The sequence below is a fragment of the Rhinoderma darwinii genome, chromosome 13, assembly GCF_050947455.1.
Source record: "Rhinoderma darwinii isolate aRhiDar2 chromosome 13, aRhiDar2.hap1, whole genome shotgun sequence".
NCBI classification, from domain to species: domain Eukaryota; kingdom Metazoa; phylum Chordata; class Amphibia; order Anura; family Rhinodermatidae; genus Rhinoderma; species Rhinoderma darwinii.
In genome coordinates, this window is record NC_134699.1 from 5287980 (window position 1) to 5311728 (window position 23749).

At 43.9% G+C, this 23749-nt stretch overlaps 2 protein-coding genes across 2 annotated transcripts in view; one reads left to right on the forward strand and one right to left on the reverse strand.

The window, feature by feature from the left end:
- The window catches only part of KCNK1 (potassium two pore domain channel subfamily K member 1), a 25672-nt gene extending 13871 nt beyond the window's left edge, over positions 1 to 11801 (reverse strand). Inside the window, exon 1 of the mRNA XM_075845834.1 lies at positions 10937 to 11801. Within this exon, the coding sequence (XP_075701949.1) occupies positions 10937 to 11291 (355 nt within the window). The 5' untranslated portion in view covers positions 11292 to 11801. The remainder of the gene's footprint in view (positions 1 to 10936) is intronic.
- An 8948-nt stretch (positions 11802 to 20749) lies between these two features.
- On the forward strand, positions 20750 to 23501 carry LOC142666229 (uncharacterized). The gene has a single exon (XM_075846214.1). It carries the CDS (start codon positions 20750 to 20752, stop codon positions 23411 to 23413), a length of 2664 nt encoding a protein of 887 aa, XP_075702329.1. The 3' UTR covers positions 23414 to 23501.
- Positions 23502 to 23749: the final 248 nt, after the last annotated feature.

The window sequence follows — 23749 nt, forward strand, 5'->3', positions numbered from 1 at the left end:
GTAACGACACATGACACCGAGGTTGGATGTGAAATGGCCACAGCAGCCGTTTATTAATTTCACAGTTTTATAAAAACAATTTAAATCCGAAACATTCGGATAACTAGTTAGGAATCCACCGGAGAATTCCTCCTAATAATTCACATGACCCAACATGGGTCAGAATCATAAATAACCATTAAACGTTAACATTAACCCGAGCAGAGGAAGTCCTTGAAGCCCCTTCAGATGTTCCTTTCAAGAACACACCGAATTAGCCATCTGCAAACCACTAATTACCTCCAGCCGTAAACCAGCTCGGAAGCACCGTTCACCTCTGCAGATGGCTCCACCCACTAGAAGTCCACTTCAAGGGGATAACACCCGTTGAAGCCCTCAAGTGATATACCGCCCACTAGAAGTCCACTTCAAAGGGATAACACCCGATGAAGCCTTCAAGTGACATACCTTCTACCAGAAGACCACTTCAAAGGGATAACACCCGATGAAGTCTTCAACCATGTACCTTTTTTGGGGGACGCATACCCCCGATGCGACCCCCCCACCATTTTGTACTGACTGGCCTCAAGGACTCCCCCCGCCAGCTGCCATGACAACAGAACCTACTCCGGAAAAAAGAAAAACATGTTAAATAAACACACAAAATAAAACACAACGCTCATATACGGACGTACAGAAGACCTAAGGAGTAACAAAACAAGGGTGGGAGGGTGGGAGCTTTGCTTCTTGTGTACTACTCCTCCCGCTGCTTCCGGCTCAATGCCGAGAAACAGCGGGAAGCGCAGTAACGGCCCCCCCGTCCCCCCTAGCTCCTCCCCGTCCCTCCTTCAGCTTCTTCACCTTTCCCTCACCTCTTAACATTAACCCTTTCCCTACCAGGACGGTCATGTCGGCTTCCCTCAAGCCTGCAGCTGCGTCCAGCCTCTTCTTGACCTGCCTAGGTAGAGTCGTGTGTTAACCTTAAACCATACTATCCCCCACCCCCATTTAGTAACGACACATGACACCGAGGTTGGATGTGAAATGGCCACAGCAGCCGTTTATTAATTTCACAGTTTTATAAAAACAATTTAAATCCGAAACATTCGGATAACTAGTTAGGAATCCACCGGAGAATTCCTCCTAATAATTCACATGACCCAACATGGGTCAGAATCATAAATAACCATTAAACGTTAACATTAACCCGAGCAGAGGAAGTCCTTGAAGCCCCTTCAGATGTTCCTTTCAAGAACACACCGAATTAGCCATCTGCAAACCACTAATTACCTCCAGCCGTAAACCAGCTCGGAAGCACCGTTCACCTCTGCAGATGGCTCCACCCACTAGAAGTCCACTTCAAGGGGATAACACCCGTTGAAGCCCTCAAGTGATATACCGCCCACTAGAAGTCCACTTCAAAGGGATAACACCCGATGAAGCCTTCAAGTGACATACCTTCTACCAGAAGACCACTTCAAAGGGATAACACCCGATGAAGTCTTCAACCATGTACCTTTTTTGGGGGACGCATACCCCCGATGCGACCCCCCCACCATTTTGTACTGACTGGCCTCAAGGACTCCCCCCGCCACCGCGAAACAGGCCTTGACCACCTTAAGCCTGTGAGTTCCTCCACACCACCACCGCCCTTTCTATGCCTTCTGCTATAGCCAAGCTCCAAATATCAATGCCAACCTCGGTCAGATGAACCCCGTCACTCCTCCAGAAATTCCCCAATCCTGACTCCAAATCCCTATGCCTCACGCAAATGCCCCCGTTCTTTGCCACAAAACGGGACACCGCCCGGTTAACTTTTATCCGAGCCTTATTGACTCTCTCCACCGATCTAGCTAACCGCCAATGCTTCCTTGGGACTATGTCCGACCACACTACCACCAACTTGGGATAAGATACCCACAAACACAACAAATCATGTTTGATATCCCGCACCAACTCACGAAAAGGGCGGACTCCTAAGTCATTCCCACCCACGTGCAACACTAAAACCTCCGGAACCCTATCAAGCCGCACATATGTCTGGAATTCCGCCAACACCCTGTTCCACGACATACCTCTAAACCCCAGCCAATGCACAACCGCATCCTGTCGCGGAATGCGCAACTGGCGACCATCCGGGCGGACGTCCGCCCTCAAAGCCCCCCAGTGCACGTACGAATGACCCATCAACCACACCAGACAAGGAGGCGAATCTGAAACGGAAAACACAGTTAGGCACCACCATATACATTTGCACGCATAAACAACAAAATTACAACATATGGGGGCGGACATAGGACTTAAACCTTTTAGACTCCCAACGACCAATACGCCTCACCCCCTCATCATCCAACCCCCAGCGCCCTGCTTCCGTTGCTGCGCCAATCCGGAAGGAATGAGATGAATATGAGCCTGCCGCAACCGCCGTCAAACATTTTTTAAAAACAGCTCCAAACTGAAACCTGGACAAGAACGACCCGTCCACATGACATAACAAAGGCAAATCTGGAGACCCCCTGTTTTTTGTAAAACCACGCATGCACTCTACTGGGCACATGACCGACCCCGGGAGAGCGAACAAAACTATCAGTTTTCCCTTCCCTAATTGATCAGTTTTTGATCTACGCAACCATACCTCCAACCGATCTGCAAAAAGGCTCACCTCCCCAGATCTCAGCCCCCCTGCCTGTTTAGTACTTGGCGACACCAACTCACCTATTCTAAATGCTCCGAAGAACGCCAACGAGAAAGCCAACCGAAACAAATCCATTTCATCTGAAGAACGACATACCGATGCCAATGAACCACCCAACAAGCCCAGCAAAGCAAACGACACCGGCCTTCTACTATCCGCCTCCACCCTACCTCTGCGCAACCCCTTCAAAGCCTGCGATACCAGAAATTCCTTCGATACATCCCGCAAGCCCCGCAACTTAAGCCCAAACGCCACCGCGGATATAAACCGGTTCACCTTCGCTACTGAAAACCCCGCCTCCCAGGCATCCCCTAACCAATACAAAAGTGCCACCAACCTGTCTCTATCCGTATTGACATCACCCAACTCTCTTACCCACTCCTCCCACTGCCTCCAACAAGCAGCATAAGCCCTCCACGTCGTGCCCGCCAAAGACCTTTGTAACAGCTGCTCTACGGGACCGATACCAGATCCCATAGATGATCCGGACACGCCAAACCAATACGTTCCGCTCCCGGAGCCAATTGCCGAAACCGGTCCCACTGCGAGCGAGAAAGAGCATCAGCAACACAATTCCGTACACCCGGGACATGCACCGCCAACACCCACGCGTTCAGCGACAAACACACCAACACTAAATGTCGCAACAATTGAACTACCGGAGGAGAGGACGCCGTGATGTTATTAATGGCAAGCACCACACCCATGTTGTCGCAGTAAAAACGGACCTTCTTATCCCTGAGCCTGTCCCCCCAAATGGTAGCCGCCACCACGATGGGAAACAGCTCGAGCAGGGCCAGATTCCGCGTCAATCCACTGGACACCCAGCTAGCCGGCCATTGACCTGCGCACCACGGACCTCCCCCGTAAGCTCCAAAGCCACCCGCCCCAGCCGCATCCGTGAAAATATTCAGATCACTCGTATCCTGCGCTGGGGCCATCCATAGCGAGCGACCATTGTACTGGCCCAAGAAGTCATCCCAAACCTGAAGATCAGCTCGGTGCTCCTCCTTGAGCCTCACAAAATGATGCGGCGCCCGCACTCCCGCCGTTGCCGCCGCCAACCTTCTACCAAACACCCTCCCCATCGGCATAATCCGGCAGGCGAAATTCAACTTCCCCAGCAGCGACTGAAGCTCCCTCAACGACATTTTCTTCCTTCTACAAGCCCGTCGCACCTCCAGCCTCAAAGCACCCAGCTTATCCGCCGGGAGCCGACACTCCATTGCCACCGAGTCAATTTCGATTCCCAAGAAACAAATCGTCGCTACCGGGCCCTCCGTTTTTTCCGGCGCCAAAGGGATCCCAAAATCCCTCGCCACCTTCTGCAGGGCATGAAGCAAGTTACCGCAAACCGGCGAACCCCCCGGGCCAACGCACAAAAAATCATCTAAGTAATGGATCAACGAATCGACCCCGGATACTCCCCTCGTTACCCACTCCACGAAGCTACTAAACGCCTCGAAGTATGCACAAGAAAGAGAACACCCCATCGGAAGGCACCGATCCACGTAAAAGGCCCCATTCCAAAAACAGCCCAACAGCCGTTGGCTTTCTGGATGCACCGGCAACAACCTGAACGCCGCCTCGATGTCGGTTTTTGCTAGCAGCGCCCCCGGACCCGCAGCCCGCACTAACCCCACCGCCTTATCGAATGAGGTATAAACTACGGAACACAACTCGTGATCAATCCCGTCGTTTACCGACGAACCTTTGGGATACGATAAATGTTGAATCAAACGAAACTTTCCGGGCTCGCGTTTAGGGACAATACCCAAAGGGGACACAACTAAATCTTTCACCGGCGACTCCACAAATGGCCCCGACATGCGCCCCAACGAAACTTCTTTTAACAACTTTTCCGACACGACTTCCGCATGCACGTAAGCCGATTTTAAATTTCTCCGCGTAACCGGAACCTCATAAGGAGGCGGAGGAATAACAAAACCAACACTAAACCCTTCATAAAGCAACTTAGCCGCCGCCCTATCCGGATACTCATTTAGATAAGGGGCCATCCTTTCCACCCTCACCGGCGACACCCCCTTGACCAGCCCCGTGCTGGTTCCCGGACCTCTTTTTACGCAGACATTTTGCCGCCCCGTGTGATGCACCATTACACTCGGAGCACACGTGCTTGAACTTGCACGTGGCCCCGAACTTACACTGGCCTTCATTGAATTGCCAGCAAAACCCCGCCTTTCCCCCGCCGCTTGGTCCACTCTGACTAGTCTGGCCTCCCTGGCCACCGCTCCCGGGAAAGGGCTGCCTAACCGGAACCGTAACCCGTAACCAGAGAGCAATATCCTTCTGGTCCCACCGAATCGCCGGCCGAACCGCCTTCCGCTGACGGAATTGCTCATCATATCGCAGCCACGCCTGACCCCCATACGCCCTATGAGCCTCCCCAATAGCATCAAAATAACAAAATAACGCCGAACAATTTTCCGGCGCCTTTTCCCCTATCACACTAGCCAATATGGCGAACGCCTGCGACCAATTAACGAACGTCTGCGGGATAAGCCTATACCGCCGCCGTTCCTCCTCGTCCTTTTTACTCTCATCCCGCTTGCTCTTATCCAAATTGAATTTAGCCAGCGGCAAGAGAGAAAAAATTTCAACATATTCATCTTTCCAGATCCGATCACGCACCTCCTGCTTTAAATGCGCCCCCAACGGACCCTCAAAACAAACATACACCTCCCCCCGAGCACGATCGTCCATGCGCACTCGATCGCCGTCCTTCTGTGCCTCAGTCTGCACCGACACCGCGACCGCCTCTCTAACCGCCACCACAGGACGCGCCTGCAACGATCCCACTTCCCTGGAGCCTTCCCAAACTACCGCAGGGGACACTTCCGTTACTACCGGCGCCGCGGCCCTATCCAGGCGCCCCACCAGCTCCCGTAAGCAACCCACTAAATCTGCCAAACCCGCTCCGTCGCGTCCGCCCGCGCCACTACCGGCCCCCGATGCTATGCTAGCAGCCCCCCCGCCGACACCCGACATAAAAATCGCTGGATAAGACAATAAAGGAGTTATACACTCACCGGGCTGCACAGGCGCTGTGTTCCCGTCAGCCGGACCATCCTGACCTCGACGATAGACGTCCAGTTCACCTTCCTCCAGTTCTTCTCTCGCCGACGACTGTCCCTCCCAACGACCTCTTCGGAAAGGGGATGAGGACGCGCTGACCGATGGGCCGGCAACCTGCCGCCCGACCGCCGGGACCCAGACTTCCGACCGGACCTGTTGCCTCGACGTCGCTGCAGATCTAGTCGTCCGTCTAGACGATCCTGACGAAGCCTGCCCCCTGGCCGGAACATCACCATGCGGGGCGGCCGTACCTTGCTCTTGACATCTTCCATCTGATGGGGGAGGGGTGACAGGGAGCCCGGCCTGCGACTCCCTGCTTACCGCCGGACCCCGTCGCGGCCTGGGATTCCTGCCAGGACGCAGGGCCTGGGAAGGGGCGGTCCTCCCAGCTGCCTGGCCTGCAGCGTCCGGGATCGGGCTCCCTCTGCGACGCCGTGTCCGCGGGACTACCTCCGGACTCAGGCGCTCTGGAGGTCGGGACCGCCGAGAGGGACGGGTCGACACAGCCTGCATCGCCGTCACCCCTGCTACCGCTCTCTGCCTGCCCAGCGCAGGAGCGGTTGTTGCCGACTCCCCCCCCGCCGCCATAGCCATGCTCGTAGGGGGGCCGGGGGAGGGGAGCCTGTCCCTTACAACAGACCCCGAACGCCGTGCCCGACGTGGCGAAACGGCGTCCGGGATCCGCGTTAATGCAGCCACGGTCTCCTCCAGCCATCCGGGACCGTGGTGCACAGCAGCGGCACGCAGCCGCTCTAAAATCAGGGCCTCTGCCATACTAAAAAGCCGGGCAACGGGGAGCTTTGCTTCTTGTGTACTACTCCTCCCGCTGCTTCCGGCTCAATGCCGAGAAACAGCGGGAAGCGCAGTAACGGCCCCCCCGTCCCCCCTAGCTCCTCCCCGTCCCTCCTTCAGCTTCTTCACCTTTCCCTCACCTCTTAACATTAACCCTTTCCCTACCAGGACGGTCATGTCGGCTTCCCTCAAGCCTGCAGCTGCGTCCAGCCTCTTCTGTATCTGTATTATCCTGTATATATACACTGCACAGTACCACTTCTCCTGCCCTGAATACTGGGTGTAATTCTGATATATGATCACTTCAGTGTTCCTCCTTTGGTAGCTTTAGTCACCGCCTTTTGTGGTAACCAAAGTTTCAGGCTAAAGTTTCTGAAAATTATCTTGTTACCACAAATAGCGTGACGTACATCTTTATTGTTGTAAATGTGGTCTCCGAGGAATAAGCTGCTCGCCCTAGCCACTGCCGAGAGTGCCATTGCCGAATGCAGCCAATCAGATTTCAGCTTCTATTTTTTCATAAGAGATGAGGCAATAAAAGCAGTGCTCCAACGGTTGCTAATCGTTAATTATATTTAAAGAATTAGGCTGGGTTCACACGACCTATTTTCAGACGTAAACGAGGCGTATTATGCCTCGTTTTACGTCTGAAAATAAGGCTACAATACGTCGGCAAACATCTGCCCATTCATTTGAATGGGTTTGCCGACGTACTGTGCAGACAACCTGTCATTTACGTGTCGTCATTTGACAGCTGTCAAACGACGACGCGTAAAAATACAGCCTCGGCAAAAGAAGTGCAGGACACTTATATACATTATATGCAGGACACTTATATACATTATATGCGGGACACTTCTTTGGACGTTTTTGGAGCCGTTTTCCCAGACTCAAATGAAAACGGCTCCAAAAACGGACGTAAACGCCGCGAAAAACGTGAGTTGCTCAAAAAACGGCTGAAAATCAGGGGCTGTTTTCCCTTGAAAACAGCTCCGTATTTTCAGACGTTTTTGGTCACTACGTGTGCACATACCCTTAGGGGTAACAGGTGAAAACAGCTCCTGATGTTCAGATGGTTTTTGTAACTACTCACGTTTTTCGCGCCGTATTTTACGGCTGTTATTGGAGCTGTTTTTAAATGGATTCGATGACAAACGGCTCCAGAAACAGCCCAAGAGGTGACATGCACTTTTTCGCGGGCGTCTTTTTACGCACCATATTTTGACAGCGATGCGTAAAATTAAGGCTCGTGGGAACAGAACACCATAAAACCCATTAAATGCAATGGGCAGATGTTTGTCAGCGTAATGGAGCCGTTTTTTTCAGGCATAATTCGAGGCGTAAAACGCCCGAATTACGTCTGAAAACACTGCGTGTGAACATACCCTTACAGCTGCGCATCCCCGGCTTGATTGCAGGTCTGATGATCCAAACGAACATGATTATAGTCATCAGGTCTGTATGATGCTGTTAGGTTTATTACACCTGCGGTGCGGCTGGGATTTGCATCCGCAATACAGGTGTAGAAATGTGACTGCTGCACGTGCAAAACTGACCACCTATTTTGCGCTAATTCTGTTTCTTTTACTCCGGTCACATCCAGAGCTGTATGCAGAATCTATATTGGTTGTTTTTTTTGCTATCCGAGTGGAAGTTAATATAAGGGTATGTTCACACACCCTATTTACGGATGTAATTCGGCTGTTTTACGCCTCTAATTATGTCCGAATATACGGCTCTAAACCGCCGGCAAACATCTGCCCATTGAAATCAATGGGGTTACGATGTTCTGTGCACACGGCCATATTTTTTTACCTAAAAAGACGCCCGCGTCAAAAGTGCATGTCACTTCTTGAGACTTAAATGGAGCCGGTTTTCATTGGCTCCATTGAAAAACGGCTCCAATTACGTCCGTAATTGCGACCGCGAAAAACGCGAGTACGAGCAATTACGTCTGAAATTCATTCCGTAATTTCAGCTGTAATGGACGCTGCCGTGTGAACATATTCTTAGTCAGAATTGAGCGGTTGGGTCACGTGTCTGACAGCTGGGTGGAGCTTAACTGCTGTCTGTTTCCAAGAGCAACCAGTGGAAGTTTGAAAGCAGATCTGAATGTGGATGCAAAAAATGCAAAATAACTTTAACCCCTTAAGGACACAGCCATTTTTTTCATTTTTCGTTTTTCACTCCCTGCCTTCCAAGGGCCATAACTTTTTTTATTTTTCTGTCAATAGAGCGATGTGAGGGCTTATATTTTACGGGAGGAGTTGTAGTTTGTACTGGTAGCATTTAAAGTACCATATAATGTACTGGGAAGCTGAAAAAAAATAACATTTTGTGGCTCAATACGATTATGGTGATAACAAATTTATATAGGTTTTTCTATTTCACTACTTAAAAATTTTTTTTGTCAAAAAAAATTAGTTTTGTTTCACCACATTCTGAGAGCCATAACTCCTATTTTTCCGTGCGGTGTGAGGGCTTCTTTTTTGCGGGATGACCTGTAGTTTTTATTGGTACCATTTGCTGGTACATACGACTTTTTGATCACTTCTTATTACATTTTTTTGGGAGCGTAGGTGACCAAGAAACAGCGATTTTGGTGGTTTACAATCTTACATTTTTTACGGTGTTCACCGTGAGCGTTAAATAACGCTATAATGTAATAGTTCAAACTTTTACGGATGTAGCGATACCAATTTTGTTACCTTTTATTTTAACATTTTTGACGTTACTTTGTAGAATTTTAAAATTTTTCTGTAAAATTTTTTTCACTACTAAACTTTTTCACTACTTTATACGCGTTTTATTAGTCCCCCTACGGGGACTTGAACCAGCGATCGTTACAACGCTGGTACAATATACTGCAATACTAATGTATTGCAGTATATTGTCACTTTTACAGGCATCTGTTAAGCCCTGCCACAGGGTTAGCCCAGTCAGTGAAGGCAGTCCTGGGGCCTTCATTAGGCCCCTGGGCTGCCATGACAACCATCGTCACCCCCCAATCTCTGTAAAACGCAGCCAACACCTGCAGCATATGGGGCGCGTGAGCGCGCTCCATACTTTTGCCCCTGCACCAGGGCGCAACGATTCGTCCTGGTGCGTTGAGGGGTTAAAATCCGTACATAAAGGGAGTTTCATCATTTCTTAGATTTTTTTAGGATTTTGATGTAGAAATATTGTTAAAAATGTAACTAAGTATTAAAGTGGTTCTCCGCTTTGGATAATTATGAATTTTTAGTAATGACCCTTCACAATAAGCGGATCACGTCTCCCCCACTAATCAGCTGTAATTTGCGGGGAAACCTGCGGCGGCCAGCAGTGCCCACAATGGCGGCCCATGGTTACGGGCACAGCTGTTTGTATGGGACCTAAGGCCCCATGAACACGACTGTGTTTTCATCTATCTTTAAATACTGTCCGTAAATACGAATCCATAGTCATCCGTAACTTGCCCGTATATACAGAACGGTATCTGCAAATACAGTCTGTGGTGCATCCGTACTTGATCTGTATATACGGATGTGAAAAAAAGAGGGAGGCTGCAAATGATGGCACCAACGAGTTGCATAGCACATGGGTAGCCGTCCATATTTACGGAAGCGCCCATAGACTCCTATGGGAGAGTCCGTGCCGTTATTACTGACAAGAATAGGACAGGTTTTGTAATTTTTTTTCAGCACGGACACCCATCCGTAAAAATACAGAAAGGTGTCTGTGGCCAATGGAAATGAATGGGTCCGTTACTATGGATGAAAAATACGGTGATGTGCATGGGGCCTTCGTGTTCAATTTCCCTGCAGCACCACCACAGGAGAAATGAAGCATTACAGCGTCCATTCATATCAATGTGTTTGTGTAATACAGGACAGATCCTCCAGAGACGCTCTATGTAACAGCTCTACTCTCAGACCAATAGAGGAGGATCCTGAACAGAGGACCCCCCACTATTACCCAGATTTTCCTAATGGGGTGTATAAAATGGGTTTTCTCATTCGGACAACCTCTTTTTGATGAATAGATATAGCAATGTTTGTCTGTTCAAAGCTTAGGTTAAGAGGGTTTGTCGTAGGGTTTTCGAGCTAGGGCTAATTTGTGAGGGGCCTAGTGATTGGTTTAGGTGATCAGTACAATTAGGGGCTAAGATAAGAAATTTAGGCTAAATAGTTTGGTACTAAGGGTACAGATGTCAGGGGTTTAGTGTTGGAGACTTAGGGGGTGTTGGGTTATTAGGAGTTTAGGATCAGAGTTGCAGCGATCAGTGTTAGTTGGGGGGTCTAAGGCTGTTAGGGTTAGGTAATTGGGGGGGGGGGAGGGGTCGAGTGTTACCAATAAGTTGCTTTTCATAGCGATATTCATTGACCTTCCTACCTGTGGTGGACAACACCGTACTGGCGAAGAACAGCGACGACATGAAATCCCAATTCCAGTTCCCAGAGGCGTTATTCAGTATGGACACCCCGTAGTTGCTGGCCTCCAGGACATATTCCAAAAACTCCTCCAGCTGCGTTTCGGACGTGCACTCATTCTCCCTTAAGAATCGCTGTTTCAGCTCCAGCAAGTCCCTTCGGAGCAGGTCTTCATAGGGCAACTCCACGGAAGAGAAGACCACTGCCCCAAATATCAGATAAAGGATGTAACTGAGAAACAGAAAACCAAAATACCAGGCGGAACGGTTCCTGTCGATCAGTCGCATGCACCGGCTGCTCGCAATGGACTGCAGCATCGTGACGGTCACCGGTCAATGACTCCTTTTCAAAATGAAAGATGCCCAAGGTCGGTCTTCAGGTTCGGTCCAAAATCTCACCCATTGCTACAGGCAAACATTGCTGCTGGGTATCTGGAATCCATGGGAGCAGTGGAACATGGAACGCAACGTTTGAAGTTCTATAGTCTTTCGGGTTTCTTTCCGGGATAGAATTACGAGATGCTTGGAGCTGATGTGGCAGCCGCCTCTCCGGGCTGACGTAGTCTTCCCACCCTCTCAGGTAACAATGAGTTGCAGGCTCTTTTTTTTTTTTTTCCAGGGCAGCTGCACAGTGTAGTATATCGCAACGCACAGGGCGGCCTCCACCTACAATACTCTACCCTATAAATAAACACTGCATGCCTAGATACAGAGCAGAGGGGGGGATAACCCGGCACAGGAGGAAATGAGAGCTTCACCGGAGCTCAATGACTCTATGCCACTCCTCTTAGTGGGCAAGCCAGTTCTCCTAGTTCAGGCATGTGCTGTCAGCGAACTGTACCTTGCACAAGCAGCAGCCATTGGGTGCCTGTCATCTGTCCCTTAAAGAGACAGTACCCTAAGGAAGTGGCATACCTAGATATTTAAAAGGATTGACCTGTGCAAAAATTTGACTTGGAAATTAAAATAAACAACCTTAGCAAATGATCATCACTTTGTCACTTTTCCGTTTTGTCTGGTTATGGGAAAGCTGGGTGACAACCAATATGGCCGCCATTACAGAGGTTGTCATCAAGCTTAACCTTAAAATAAATGAGCAGATTTGCTATTCAAATCTATGTTGCTGATCTAGTGCTCACATATTCCGCAGCGCTGTACGTAAGTGGTCGTGCAATGAAAGAGCCACTGCTACAAAATGATTTGCAAGTTCTTTTTCCCCCCATTCTTGAGTTTTCTTGAAGGTTTGTGAACGCCCAGAACATAAATGACTCAATAGTAGATGTTTCCGAGTGACAGAACTATTATCGCAGGTTGTGGTCACGGGGAAGTAATACTAGAGCGGACTGGTTTCTCGAACCTGTGGAGTCTGCGGCTGTTGTAGAACTACAAGTCCCAGCATGGATCATTCTTAGCTGGGACATGGCATCTGCACTATTATAAGCTGATCAGTTTAGGGTCAATGTCTTTTTTTAAAATTGGAGCCGCTGATCTTAAAGGGAAAATTATATATATTTTAAATAACCATTAAATTCTAACACTTGTAGTTTTCCTATGGATAGTTTTCCATTTAATGACTGCGTGCGAGTGCTGGGAACAGGAGCAGCAGAGCCATGGAAGGGATAAAGACCTCACAAAGCGCCTGCTCGGGGAACAGGCTCTTACCCAGTGTTGCTGTCCCTTTAAGATCAGTGGTGCCCATATTAAAGGGCCATTCACCCTAAAGTGATCAGCGTATACTAGTGCAGGAACGTTATAAGAGCAGCAGCTGATATTGGTCACATAGGATGTGAAAGTCTCCGGAGGTTGTTTAGCACTGGAGTTTCTACATAAAGTAGTGATCATGGGGGGCAGGGAGGTGTCTACAGTTCCTGTCACTTATCTCATTAAATCTCAATACAGTCACCCCCTCTCCAACCTGAAATACCTAACAGAGCATTGAATTGGATATACCGATATTGCAGTCACGGTCCTCCCAAGGTTAAAATGGCTGATAACTGGGAGCAATAGCTTGCATCCATCTGCATAACAAATTGATGTATGGGGATAGATACTTCAGGAGTCCTGCACAGTTGGGTAAGGTGCAATGTGCTGCAGGAATCCAAAGATCACTATGTGCGGCGTTAAGGACTGGAGAATGTGTGGATTATGTCAGGGTGAGTCATGGACATTCTGGGTGTAACTGATGATCTTAACTGGGAAAGTGAAAAGCGCCATGTCACATTACTGCATAGTGTCTGCGACCAGATCCGTCGCAGGTTACTACAGCCCCTATGATAGAAATTACTTATAGCTCAATGGGGGGGGGGGGGGGGGGTCTGCCAGAAACATCAGACGCCTGATTCTAAAAGGTTTAATCTGATCTTGTTTTTTCCCCGAATTACGTCCGAAAATAGCGCCTCAATAGCGCTGACAAACATCTGCCCATTGAAAGCAATGGGCAGACGTTTGTCTGTTCACACGAGGCGTCACTTCTTTGGCCGTAATTGGAGCCGTTATTCATTGACTCCAAAGAATAGCAGCGCCAATTACGTCCGTAATGGACGCGGCGTTCAAGCGCCTGCACATGCCGTTACGGCTGAAATTACGGGGATGTTTACAGGCTGAAACATCCCCGTAATTTCATCCGTTACGGACGCCCTCGTGTGAACATACCCTTACAGAGCATAAATGATGCACGTTAGGAGATGTTTTAAAAACTGATTACTAAATGCGTTTAATGTTGTTCTGAATGTCCCTCCGATCATCCTCCCTGTGTACGGTGTATGATCCGCCAAACAGACGTGATTACTGCTCTGTAAATATTTCTATCTTACAAGTGGTCATTTACTAAATAAGACCGTTAAGACATTCTCCAGGAAAACAAAATTTTATATAGATCTCTTATAACAGCGCTAAATACTATAATACTGCCCCCTATATACAAGAATATAACTGCTATAATACTGCCCCCTATATACAAGAATATAACTACTATAATACTGCCCCCTATATACAAGAATATAACTACTATAATACTGCTCCTATATACAAGAATATAACTACTATAATACTGCCCCTTATATACCAGAATATAACTACTATAATACTGCTCCTATATACAAGAATATAACTACTATAATACTGCCCCCTATATACAAGAATATAACTGCTATAATACTGCCCCCTATATACAAGAATATAACTACTATAATACTGCCCCCTATATACAAGAATATAACTACTATAATACTGCCCCTTATATACCAGAATATAACTACTATAATACTGCCCCTTATATACCAGAATATAACTACTATAATACTGCTCCTATATACAAGAATATAACTACTATAATACTGCCCCCTATATACAAGAATATAACTACTATAATACTGCCTCCTATATACAAGAATATAACTACTATAATACTGCCTCCTATATACAAGAATATAACTACTATAATACTGCCCCTATATACAAGAATATAACTACTATAATACTGCCCCCTATATACAAGAATATAACTACTATAATACTGCCCCTATATACAAGAATATAACTACTATAATACTGCTCCTATATACAAGAATATAACTGCTATAATACTGCCCCTATATACAAGAATATAACTACTATAATACTGCTCCCTATATACAAGAATATAACTGCTATAATACTGCTCCTATATACAAGAATATAACTACTATAATACTGCCCCTATATACAAGAATATAACTGCTATAATACTGCTCCCTATATACAAGAATATAACTGCTATAATACTGCCCCTATATACAAGAATATAACTACTATAATACTGCCCCTATATACAAGAATATAACTACTATAATACTGCCCCCTATGTACAAGAATATAACTACTATAATACTGCTCCTATATACAAGAATATAACTACTATAATACTGCCCCCTATATACAAGACTATAACTACTATAATACTGCCTCTATATACAAGAATATATCTACTATAATACTGCTCCTATATACAAGAATATAACTACCATAATACTGCCCCCTATATACAAGAATATAACTACTATAATACTGCCCCTATATACAAGAATATATCTACTATAATACTGCTCCTATATACAAGAATATAACTACCATAATACTGCCCCCTATATACAAGAATATAACTACTATAATACTGCCTCCTATATACAAGAATATAACTACTATAATTCTGCCCCCTATATACAAGAATATAACTACTATAATACTGCTCCTATATACAAGAATATAACTACTATAATACTGCCCCTATATACAAGAATATAACTACTATAATACTGCCCCCTATAGACAAGAATATAAGTACTATAATACTGCCCCTATATACAAGAATATAACTACTATAATACTGCTCCTATATACAAGAATGTAACTACTATAATACTGCCCCTATATACAAGAATGTAACTACTATAATACTGCTCCTATATACAAGAATATAACTACTATAATACTGCCCCTATATACTAGAATATAACTACTATAATACTGCCCCCTATATACAAGAATATAACTACTATAATACTGCCCCTATATACAAGAATATAACTAATATAATACTGCCCCCTATATACAAGAATATAACTACTATAATACTGCTCCTATATACAGGAATATACCTACTATAATACTGCCCCCTATATACAAGAATATAACTGCTATAATACTGCTCCTATATACAAGAATATACCTACTATAATACTGCCCCCTATATACAAGAATATAACTACTATAATACTGCTCCTATATACAGGAATATAACTACTATAATACTGCTCCTATATACAAGAATATAACTACTATAATACGGCGTCCTATATACAAGAATATAACTACTATAATACTGCTCCTATATACAAGATTATATCTACTATAATACTGCCCCTATATACAATATAACTACTATAATACTGCCCCCTATATACAAGAATATAACTACTATAATACTGCCCCTATATACAAGAATATAACTAATATAATACTGCCCCCTATATACAAGAATATAACTACTATAATACTGCTCCTATATACAGGAATATACCTACTATAATACTGCCCCCTATATACAAGAATATAACTGCTATAATACTGCTCCTATATACAAGAATATACCTACTATAATACTGCCCCCTATATACAAGAATATAACTACTATAATACTGCTCCTATATACAGGAATATAACTACTATAATACTGCTCCTATATACAAGAATATAACTACTATAATACGGCGTCCTATATACAAGAATATAACTACTATAATACTGCTCCTATATACAAGATTATATCTACTATAATACTGCCCCTATATACAAGAATATAACTACTATAATACTGCTCCTATATACAAAAATTTAACTACTATAATACTTCCCCCTATGTACAAGAATATAACTACTATAATACTGCCCCCTATATACAAGAATATAACTACTATAATACTGCTCCTATATACAAGAATATAACTACTATAATACTGCTCCTATATACAAGAATATAACTACTATAATACTTCCCCCTATGTACAAGAATATAACTACTATAATACTGCCCCTATGTACAAGAATATAACTACTATAATACTGCCCCCTATATATAAGACTATAATACTGCCCCCTATATACAAGAATATAACTACTATAATACTTCCCCCTATGTACAAGAATATAACCACTATAATACTGCCCCTATGTACAAGAATATAAGTACTATAATACTGCCCCCTATATACAAGAATATAACTACTATAATACTGCTCCTATATACAAGAATATAACTACTATAATACTGCTCCTATATACAAGAATATAACTACTATAATACTGCCCCCTATATACAAGAATATAACTACTATAATACTGCTCCTATATACAAGAATATAACTACTAGAATACTGCTCCCTATATACAAGAATATAACTACTATAATACTGCCCCTATGTACAAGAATATAACTACTATAATACTGCCTCCTATATACAAGAATATAACTGCTATAATACTTCTCCTATATACAAGAATATAACTACTATAATACTGCCCCTATATACTAGAATATAACTACTATAATACTGCCTCCTATATACAAGACTATAACTACTATAGTACTGCCCCCATATACAAGAATATAACTACTATAATACTGCCTCCTATATACAAGAATATAACTACTATAATCCTGCCCCCTATATACAAGAATATAACTACTATAATACTGCTCCTATATACAAGAATATAACTACTATAATACTGCCCCTATATACAAGAATATAACTACTATAATACTGCCCCCTATAGACAAGAATATAACTACTATAATACTGCCCCCTATATACAAGAATATAAGTACTATAATACTGCCCCTATATACAAGAATATAACTACTATAATACTGCTCCTATATACAAGAATGTAACTACTATAATACTGCCCCTATATACAAGAATGTAACTACTATAATACTGCTCCTATATACAAGAATATAACTACTATAATACTGCCCCTATATACTAGAATATAACTACTATAATACTGCCCCCTATATACAAGAATATAACTACTATAATACTGCCCCTATATACAAGAATATAACTAATATAATACTGCCCCCTATATACAAGAATATAACTACTATAATACTGCTCCTATATACAGGAATATACCTACTATAATACTGCCCCCTATATACAAGAATATAACTGCTATAATACTGCTCCTATATACAAGAATATACCTACTATAATACTGCCCCCTATATACAAGAATATAACTACTATAATACTGCTCCTATATACAGGAATATAACTACTATAATACTGCTCCTATATACAAGATTATATCTACTATAATACTGCCCCTATATACAAGAATATAACTACTATAATACTGCCCCTATATACAAGAATATAACTACTATAATACTGCTCCTATATACAAAAATTTAACTACTATAATACTGCTCCTATATACAAGAATATAACTACTATAATACTTCCCCCTATGTACAAGAATATAACTACTATAATACTGCCCCTATGTACAAGAATATAACTACTATAATAATGCCCCCTATATATAAGACTATAATACTGCCCCCTATATACAAGAATATAACTACTATAATACTGCCCCTATATACAAGAATATAACTACTATAATACTGCTCCTATATACAAGAATATAACTACTATAATACTGCCCCCTATATACAAGAATATAACTACTATAATACTGCTCCTATATACAAGAATATAACTACTAGAATACTTCCCCCTATGTACAAGAATATAACTACTATAATACTGCCCCTATGTACAAGAATATAACTACTATAATAATGCCCCCTATATATAAGACTATAATACTGCCCCCTATATACAAGAATATAACTACTATAATACTGCCCCTATATACAAGAATATAACTACTATAATACTGCTCCTATATACAAGAATATAACTACTATAATACTGCCCCCTATATACAAGAATATAACTACTATAATACTGCTCCTATATACAAGAATATAACTACTAGAATACTGCTCCCTATATACAAGAATATAACTACTATAATACTGCCCCTATGTACAAGAATATAACTACTATAATACTGCTCCTATGTACAAGAATATAACTACTATAATACTGCCCCTATATACAAGAATATAAGTACTATAATACTGCCCCCTATATACAAGAATATAACTACTATAAAACTGCCCCTATGTACAAGAATATAACTACTATAATACTGCTCCTATATACAAGAATATAACTACTATAAAACTGCCCCTATGTACAAGAATATAACTACTATAATACTGCCTCCTATATACAAGAATATAACTGCTATAATACTTCTCCTATATACAAGAATATAACTACTATAATACTGCCCCCTATATACAAGAATATAACTACTATAATACTTCTCCTATATACAAGAATATAACTACTATAATACTGCCCCTATATACAAGAATATAACTACTATAATACTGTCCCTATATACAAGAATATAACTACTATAATACTGCCCCTATATACAAGAATATAACTACTATAATACTGCCACTATATACAAGAATATAACTACTATAAGGCTGGGTTCACACACACTATTTACGGACGTAATTCAGGCATTTTAACCCCGAATTACGTCCGAAAATGCGGCTCAATAGCGTTGGCAAACATCTGCCCATTCATTTGAATGGTTCTTACGATGTTCTGTCCAGCTGGTCATTTTTGTTACGCGCTGCTGTCAAAAGGCGGCGCGTAAAAAAGACACTCGCGTCAAAGAAGTGCCTGTCACTTCTTCAGACGTAATTGGAGCCATTTCCCATGGACTCCGTGGAAAAACAGCTCCAATTACGTCCGTAATGGACGCAGCAAAAGACGCCTGCACATGCCATTACGGCTGAAATTACGGTGCTGTTTTCTCCTGAAAACAGCACCGTAATTTCAGCCGTAATGGACGCTGCCGTGTGAACATACCCTTATACTGCCCCCTGTATACAAGAATATAACTACCCTTATACTGCCCCCTGTATACAAGAATATAACTACCCTTATACCGCCCCCTGTATACAAGAATATAACTAGCCTTATACTGCCCCCTATATACAAGAATATAACTACTATAATACTGCCCCTATATACAAGAATATAACTACTATAATACTGCCCCTATGTACAAGAATATAACTACTATAATACTGCTCCTATGTACAAGAATATAACTACTATAATACTGCCCCATATATACAAGAATATAACTACTATAATACTGCCCCCTATATACAGAATATAACTACTATAATACTGCTCCTATATACAAGAATATAACTGCTATAATACTGCCCCTATGTACAAGAATATAACTACTATAATACTGCCCCTATGTACAAGAATATAACTACTATAATACTGCCCCTATGTACAAGAATATAACTACTATAAAACTGCCCCTATGTACAAGAATATAACTACTATAATACTGCCCCCTATGTACAAGAATATAACTACTATAATACTGCCCCCTATATACAAGAATATAACTACTATAATACTGCTCCTATATACAAGAATATAACTGCTATAATACTGCCCCTATGTACAAGAATATAACTACTATAATACTGCTCCTATGTACAAGAATATAACTACTATAATACTGCCCCTATGTACAAGAATATATACAAGAATATAACTACTATAATACTGCCCCCTATATACAAGAATATAACTACTATAATACTGCCTCCTATATACAAGAATATAACTACTATAATACTGCCCCTATATACAAGAATATAACTGCTATAATACTGCCTCTATATACAAGAATATAACTACAATAATACTGCTCCCTATATACAAGAATATAACTACTATAATACTGCCCCCTATATACAGAATATAACTACTATAATACTGCTCCCTATATACAGAGTATAACTACTATAATACTGCCCCCTATGTACAAGAATATAACTACTATAATACTGCTCCTATATACAAGAATATAACTATTATAATACTGCCCCCCCTATATACAAGAATATAACTACTATAATACTGCCTCCTATATACAAGAATATAACTACTATAATACTGCCCCTATATACAAGAATATAACTACTATAATACTGCCTCCTATATACAAGAATATAACTACTATAATACTGCCCCTATATACAAGAATATAACTACTATAATACTGCCTCCTTGCTGTGAGGTTGTGTGTCTGTAGCTCTCCTCATGTCTGGAGATAGCCCCGGGCGGGGACTCTCCCCACGCAAGGCCCAGGCTTCCAGGCCTCTACTGGGAGAAAACTCCCAGGCTCTTTCTAATGTGGATACAAGTCCCAAAGTGAATGTTGAGAATTGTAACCCTCAGGATGGAAGCACAAGGAAGGAAGATGAAGAATGTAAAGTGAGTAAAGCTAATGTTGCAGCAGTAAGAAGTACTTGTGAGAGTGAAGCACTGGTGCGGCAGAGCACATTACAGGCACCTGGGGTGCAGCTCACCCCTCCAGCATCCAGACAGCGGAGAACATCCCTGGAGAGACTGACATTGCAGCAGAGTGAATGGGTGACCAGCGTGGCGTGCTCAGGCCGCACAAGGTCTAGCAGCAGTAAAAACATTGAAAAGTCTGTGGAGGCAAAACCTGCAAGGAATACTCAAGGTGTTTCTACAACTGTAACAAGCCTTGGAGAGTGTGATCCAGCAGGGGGTGAGACCAGTGGAGCTGGGACGGTTAATCTGGAGGGGTCAGCGGCATTCAGACAGCCTGAGATCCTGCACCAGCAGAGCCCACAGTCTAAAGAGACAGAGCGTGCGCCTGAGCTGCAACTGGCGGAGGAAATCCCTGCTCTGGTGAGGAGGATGGGAGAGTTACAGAGCCAAAAACAAATGCTGCAAATACAAATTGACTGTGTATATAAACTGAAGAACGCCAATCCTAAGAATGAAGCCGTATATGCTGCTCAGCTTTACTCACTCGGGATGCAACTCGCACAAGTGGTGGGGGAGATGGACGGTGTCCTGGAGAGGATGGGGCCACTCGCAGAATCCTATAAAAACAAGGAACGGTTTTCTACTATGACCGACAGACAGAACTTTGATCCAGAGTTCAGATTCTCTGAGGCGGACTCGGGGTCAGATATTTTCCCAGATGATCCCCGGCCAGAGACCAGACTAGTGCTGCAACCTGCAAGGTTCTCATTTCTAGAAGCGGACGCACAGAAAGAGGAGAAAGAAAAACGGCAAAAATCTGCAGCTGTGTCTGAACAGGGGCATGGAAGTCGGATACTAGCACAGGCACCACAAGTCCCAGGATGCTCAGCACAACAGGACAGTGGACGTTCATCCATGGGTCAGGATGATGCGCTGACACAGCAGAGCTGTACTGCTGGGGCACAGACTGGGGGGAGTGGGAATGTACCTGAAGGGTTGGTGGTTGGAGGGAACGCACGGCTTGTGTATGATGTAGGTTTATCTGATGATGACATAGAGGTTGATGGGTCAGAAGATGTTCAGAATAATGTGCTTGATTTCCCCCCTCTAATTGTAAGTACACAAGGTGTGACAGACCCCTCTAGAGCAGACACTCGCCCTATAAGTCAGGACAGTGAGACCCGCCAGCCTCCTCCCAGAAATGCCTGGAGCCGCGGTGCTCCATCTTTTACCTCTGGCGCTAGCTATACAGGCCAGGCCTTTAAAAGGAGGAATGTGGTGAGGTTCAAGCACAAGGGCGCCAAGGAGGACCTTCCAGATAGGAGGTTTGTGGTCCGAGAACTTCTGTGTCACCAGATGGGTTTTGTGCCAGCAAATATCTTGGCAGTAATAAATCTACCAGACAGACAGGGCTACGATGTCAGCTTTAAGCTTACGCCTGACTTGGATAGATTCTGGGCACATTTTTCCAAGTTCAGGGACAAAACCGGTTGGGACAAATTTAGCTTTATTCCAGTGTCCAAGCCAGATACCGTTGGTGTCAACATCATTTTTTGGAATGAAGCTGTTCCTCCCCAGGATATTGTGGTCTGGCTCAGGCGACACTGTGACCTGGTGTCTGACCTGACCAAGAACAGAGACGCTGATGGTATCTGGACTGGAGGGTGGAGGGTTCTGGTAAAACTGCGCCAGCATAACAATGTGACTTTACATTTACCCAATTCCTTCTTCATTGGGAGAGAAAAGGGTGTTTGCTTTTATCCTGGTCAACCCAGAAAGTGCTTCAAGTGTGGTAAGACCGGTCACCTGGCAAACATCTGCACCGTGGTAAAGTGTAACCTGTGCGGTGAAGTTGGCCATCTAAGTTCCAACTGTCAGAATGTCCGATGTAATCTGTGTGGGAGGGTGGGTCACCCGCACAGGGACTGTCCTGACGCGTGGCACAATATCTGTAAACAGATTCCGGTTGAGGAGTTTATGACTGAGACGGACGCTGTAGAGGAGGAGGCTCTAATGTCAGGGTCAATAATGACCAGACAGGAGGTCCAGCAGGAGTCAGGTCATCCAGGTCCAGAACACCAGCAGTCGGACAGTACACAGGAGACCATGGAAGTTGTCCCTCGTGACCAGCCACCGGCAGCCTCTTCTTCTGCATTACCATCTGAGGAAAGGAGGGGTATGCAGAATAAGAGGAAAAAAAAAGACACGTCCTCTCGTAAGCCTGAGGGAGAGGAGGTAAGAGGCAGGAAGAAAGGGACCAGACCAGAAGTAATGGTCGTATCTAATAGATTCAGTGTCCTGTCAGAGTCAGATGGGGATTTTGAAGGAGAGTTATTAAAAATAGATGGTGAATACGAAGAAGACACAAGGGACCATCCCTTAATAAAAAAGAAACCTTGCACTGTAGAAACCCCAGGACCGTTGGATATGGAAACAGGTGGTCGGCAGAGTGACCCCAATTCTTAGCCATTATGATGGGGGTCATTTATTTGCTTTTCTTTTTGTGTTGTACTCTGATGGCCGGGTTTTCCTTAAAAGTTGCTTCCAGCAATGTAAACAGTATTAAAGTGAGGAAGACGAGGTTTACAGTCTATGATCATCTCCGATATCTGGATGCAGATGTCATCTTCTTACAAGAGACTCGTTTAACCACAATAGGGCTTATACGTGAGGCGGAGAGAGAGTGGAGGTCCGGTCCTTCTTTCTGGTCACTGGCTGTGGAGCCTTATGCCGGGGTCGCTATACTGTTTAACACCAATGATGTGACTGTACATAGGTTAACGGAGGTGTGTATGGGACGGT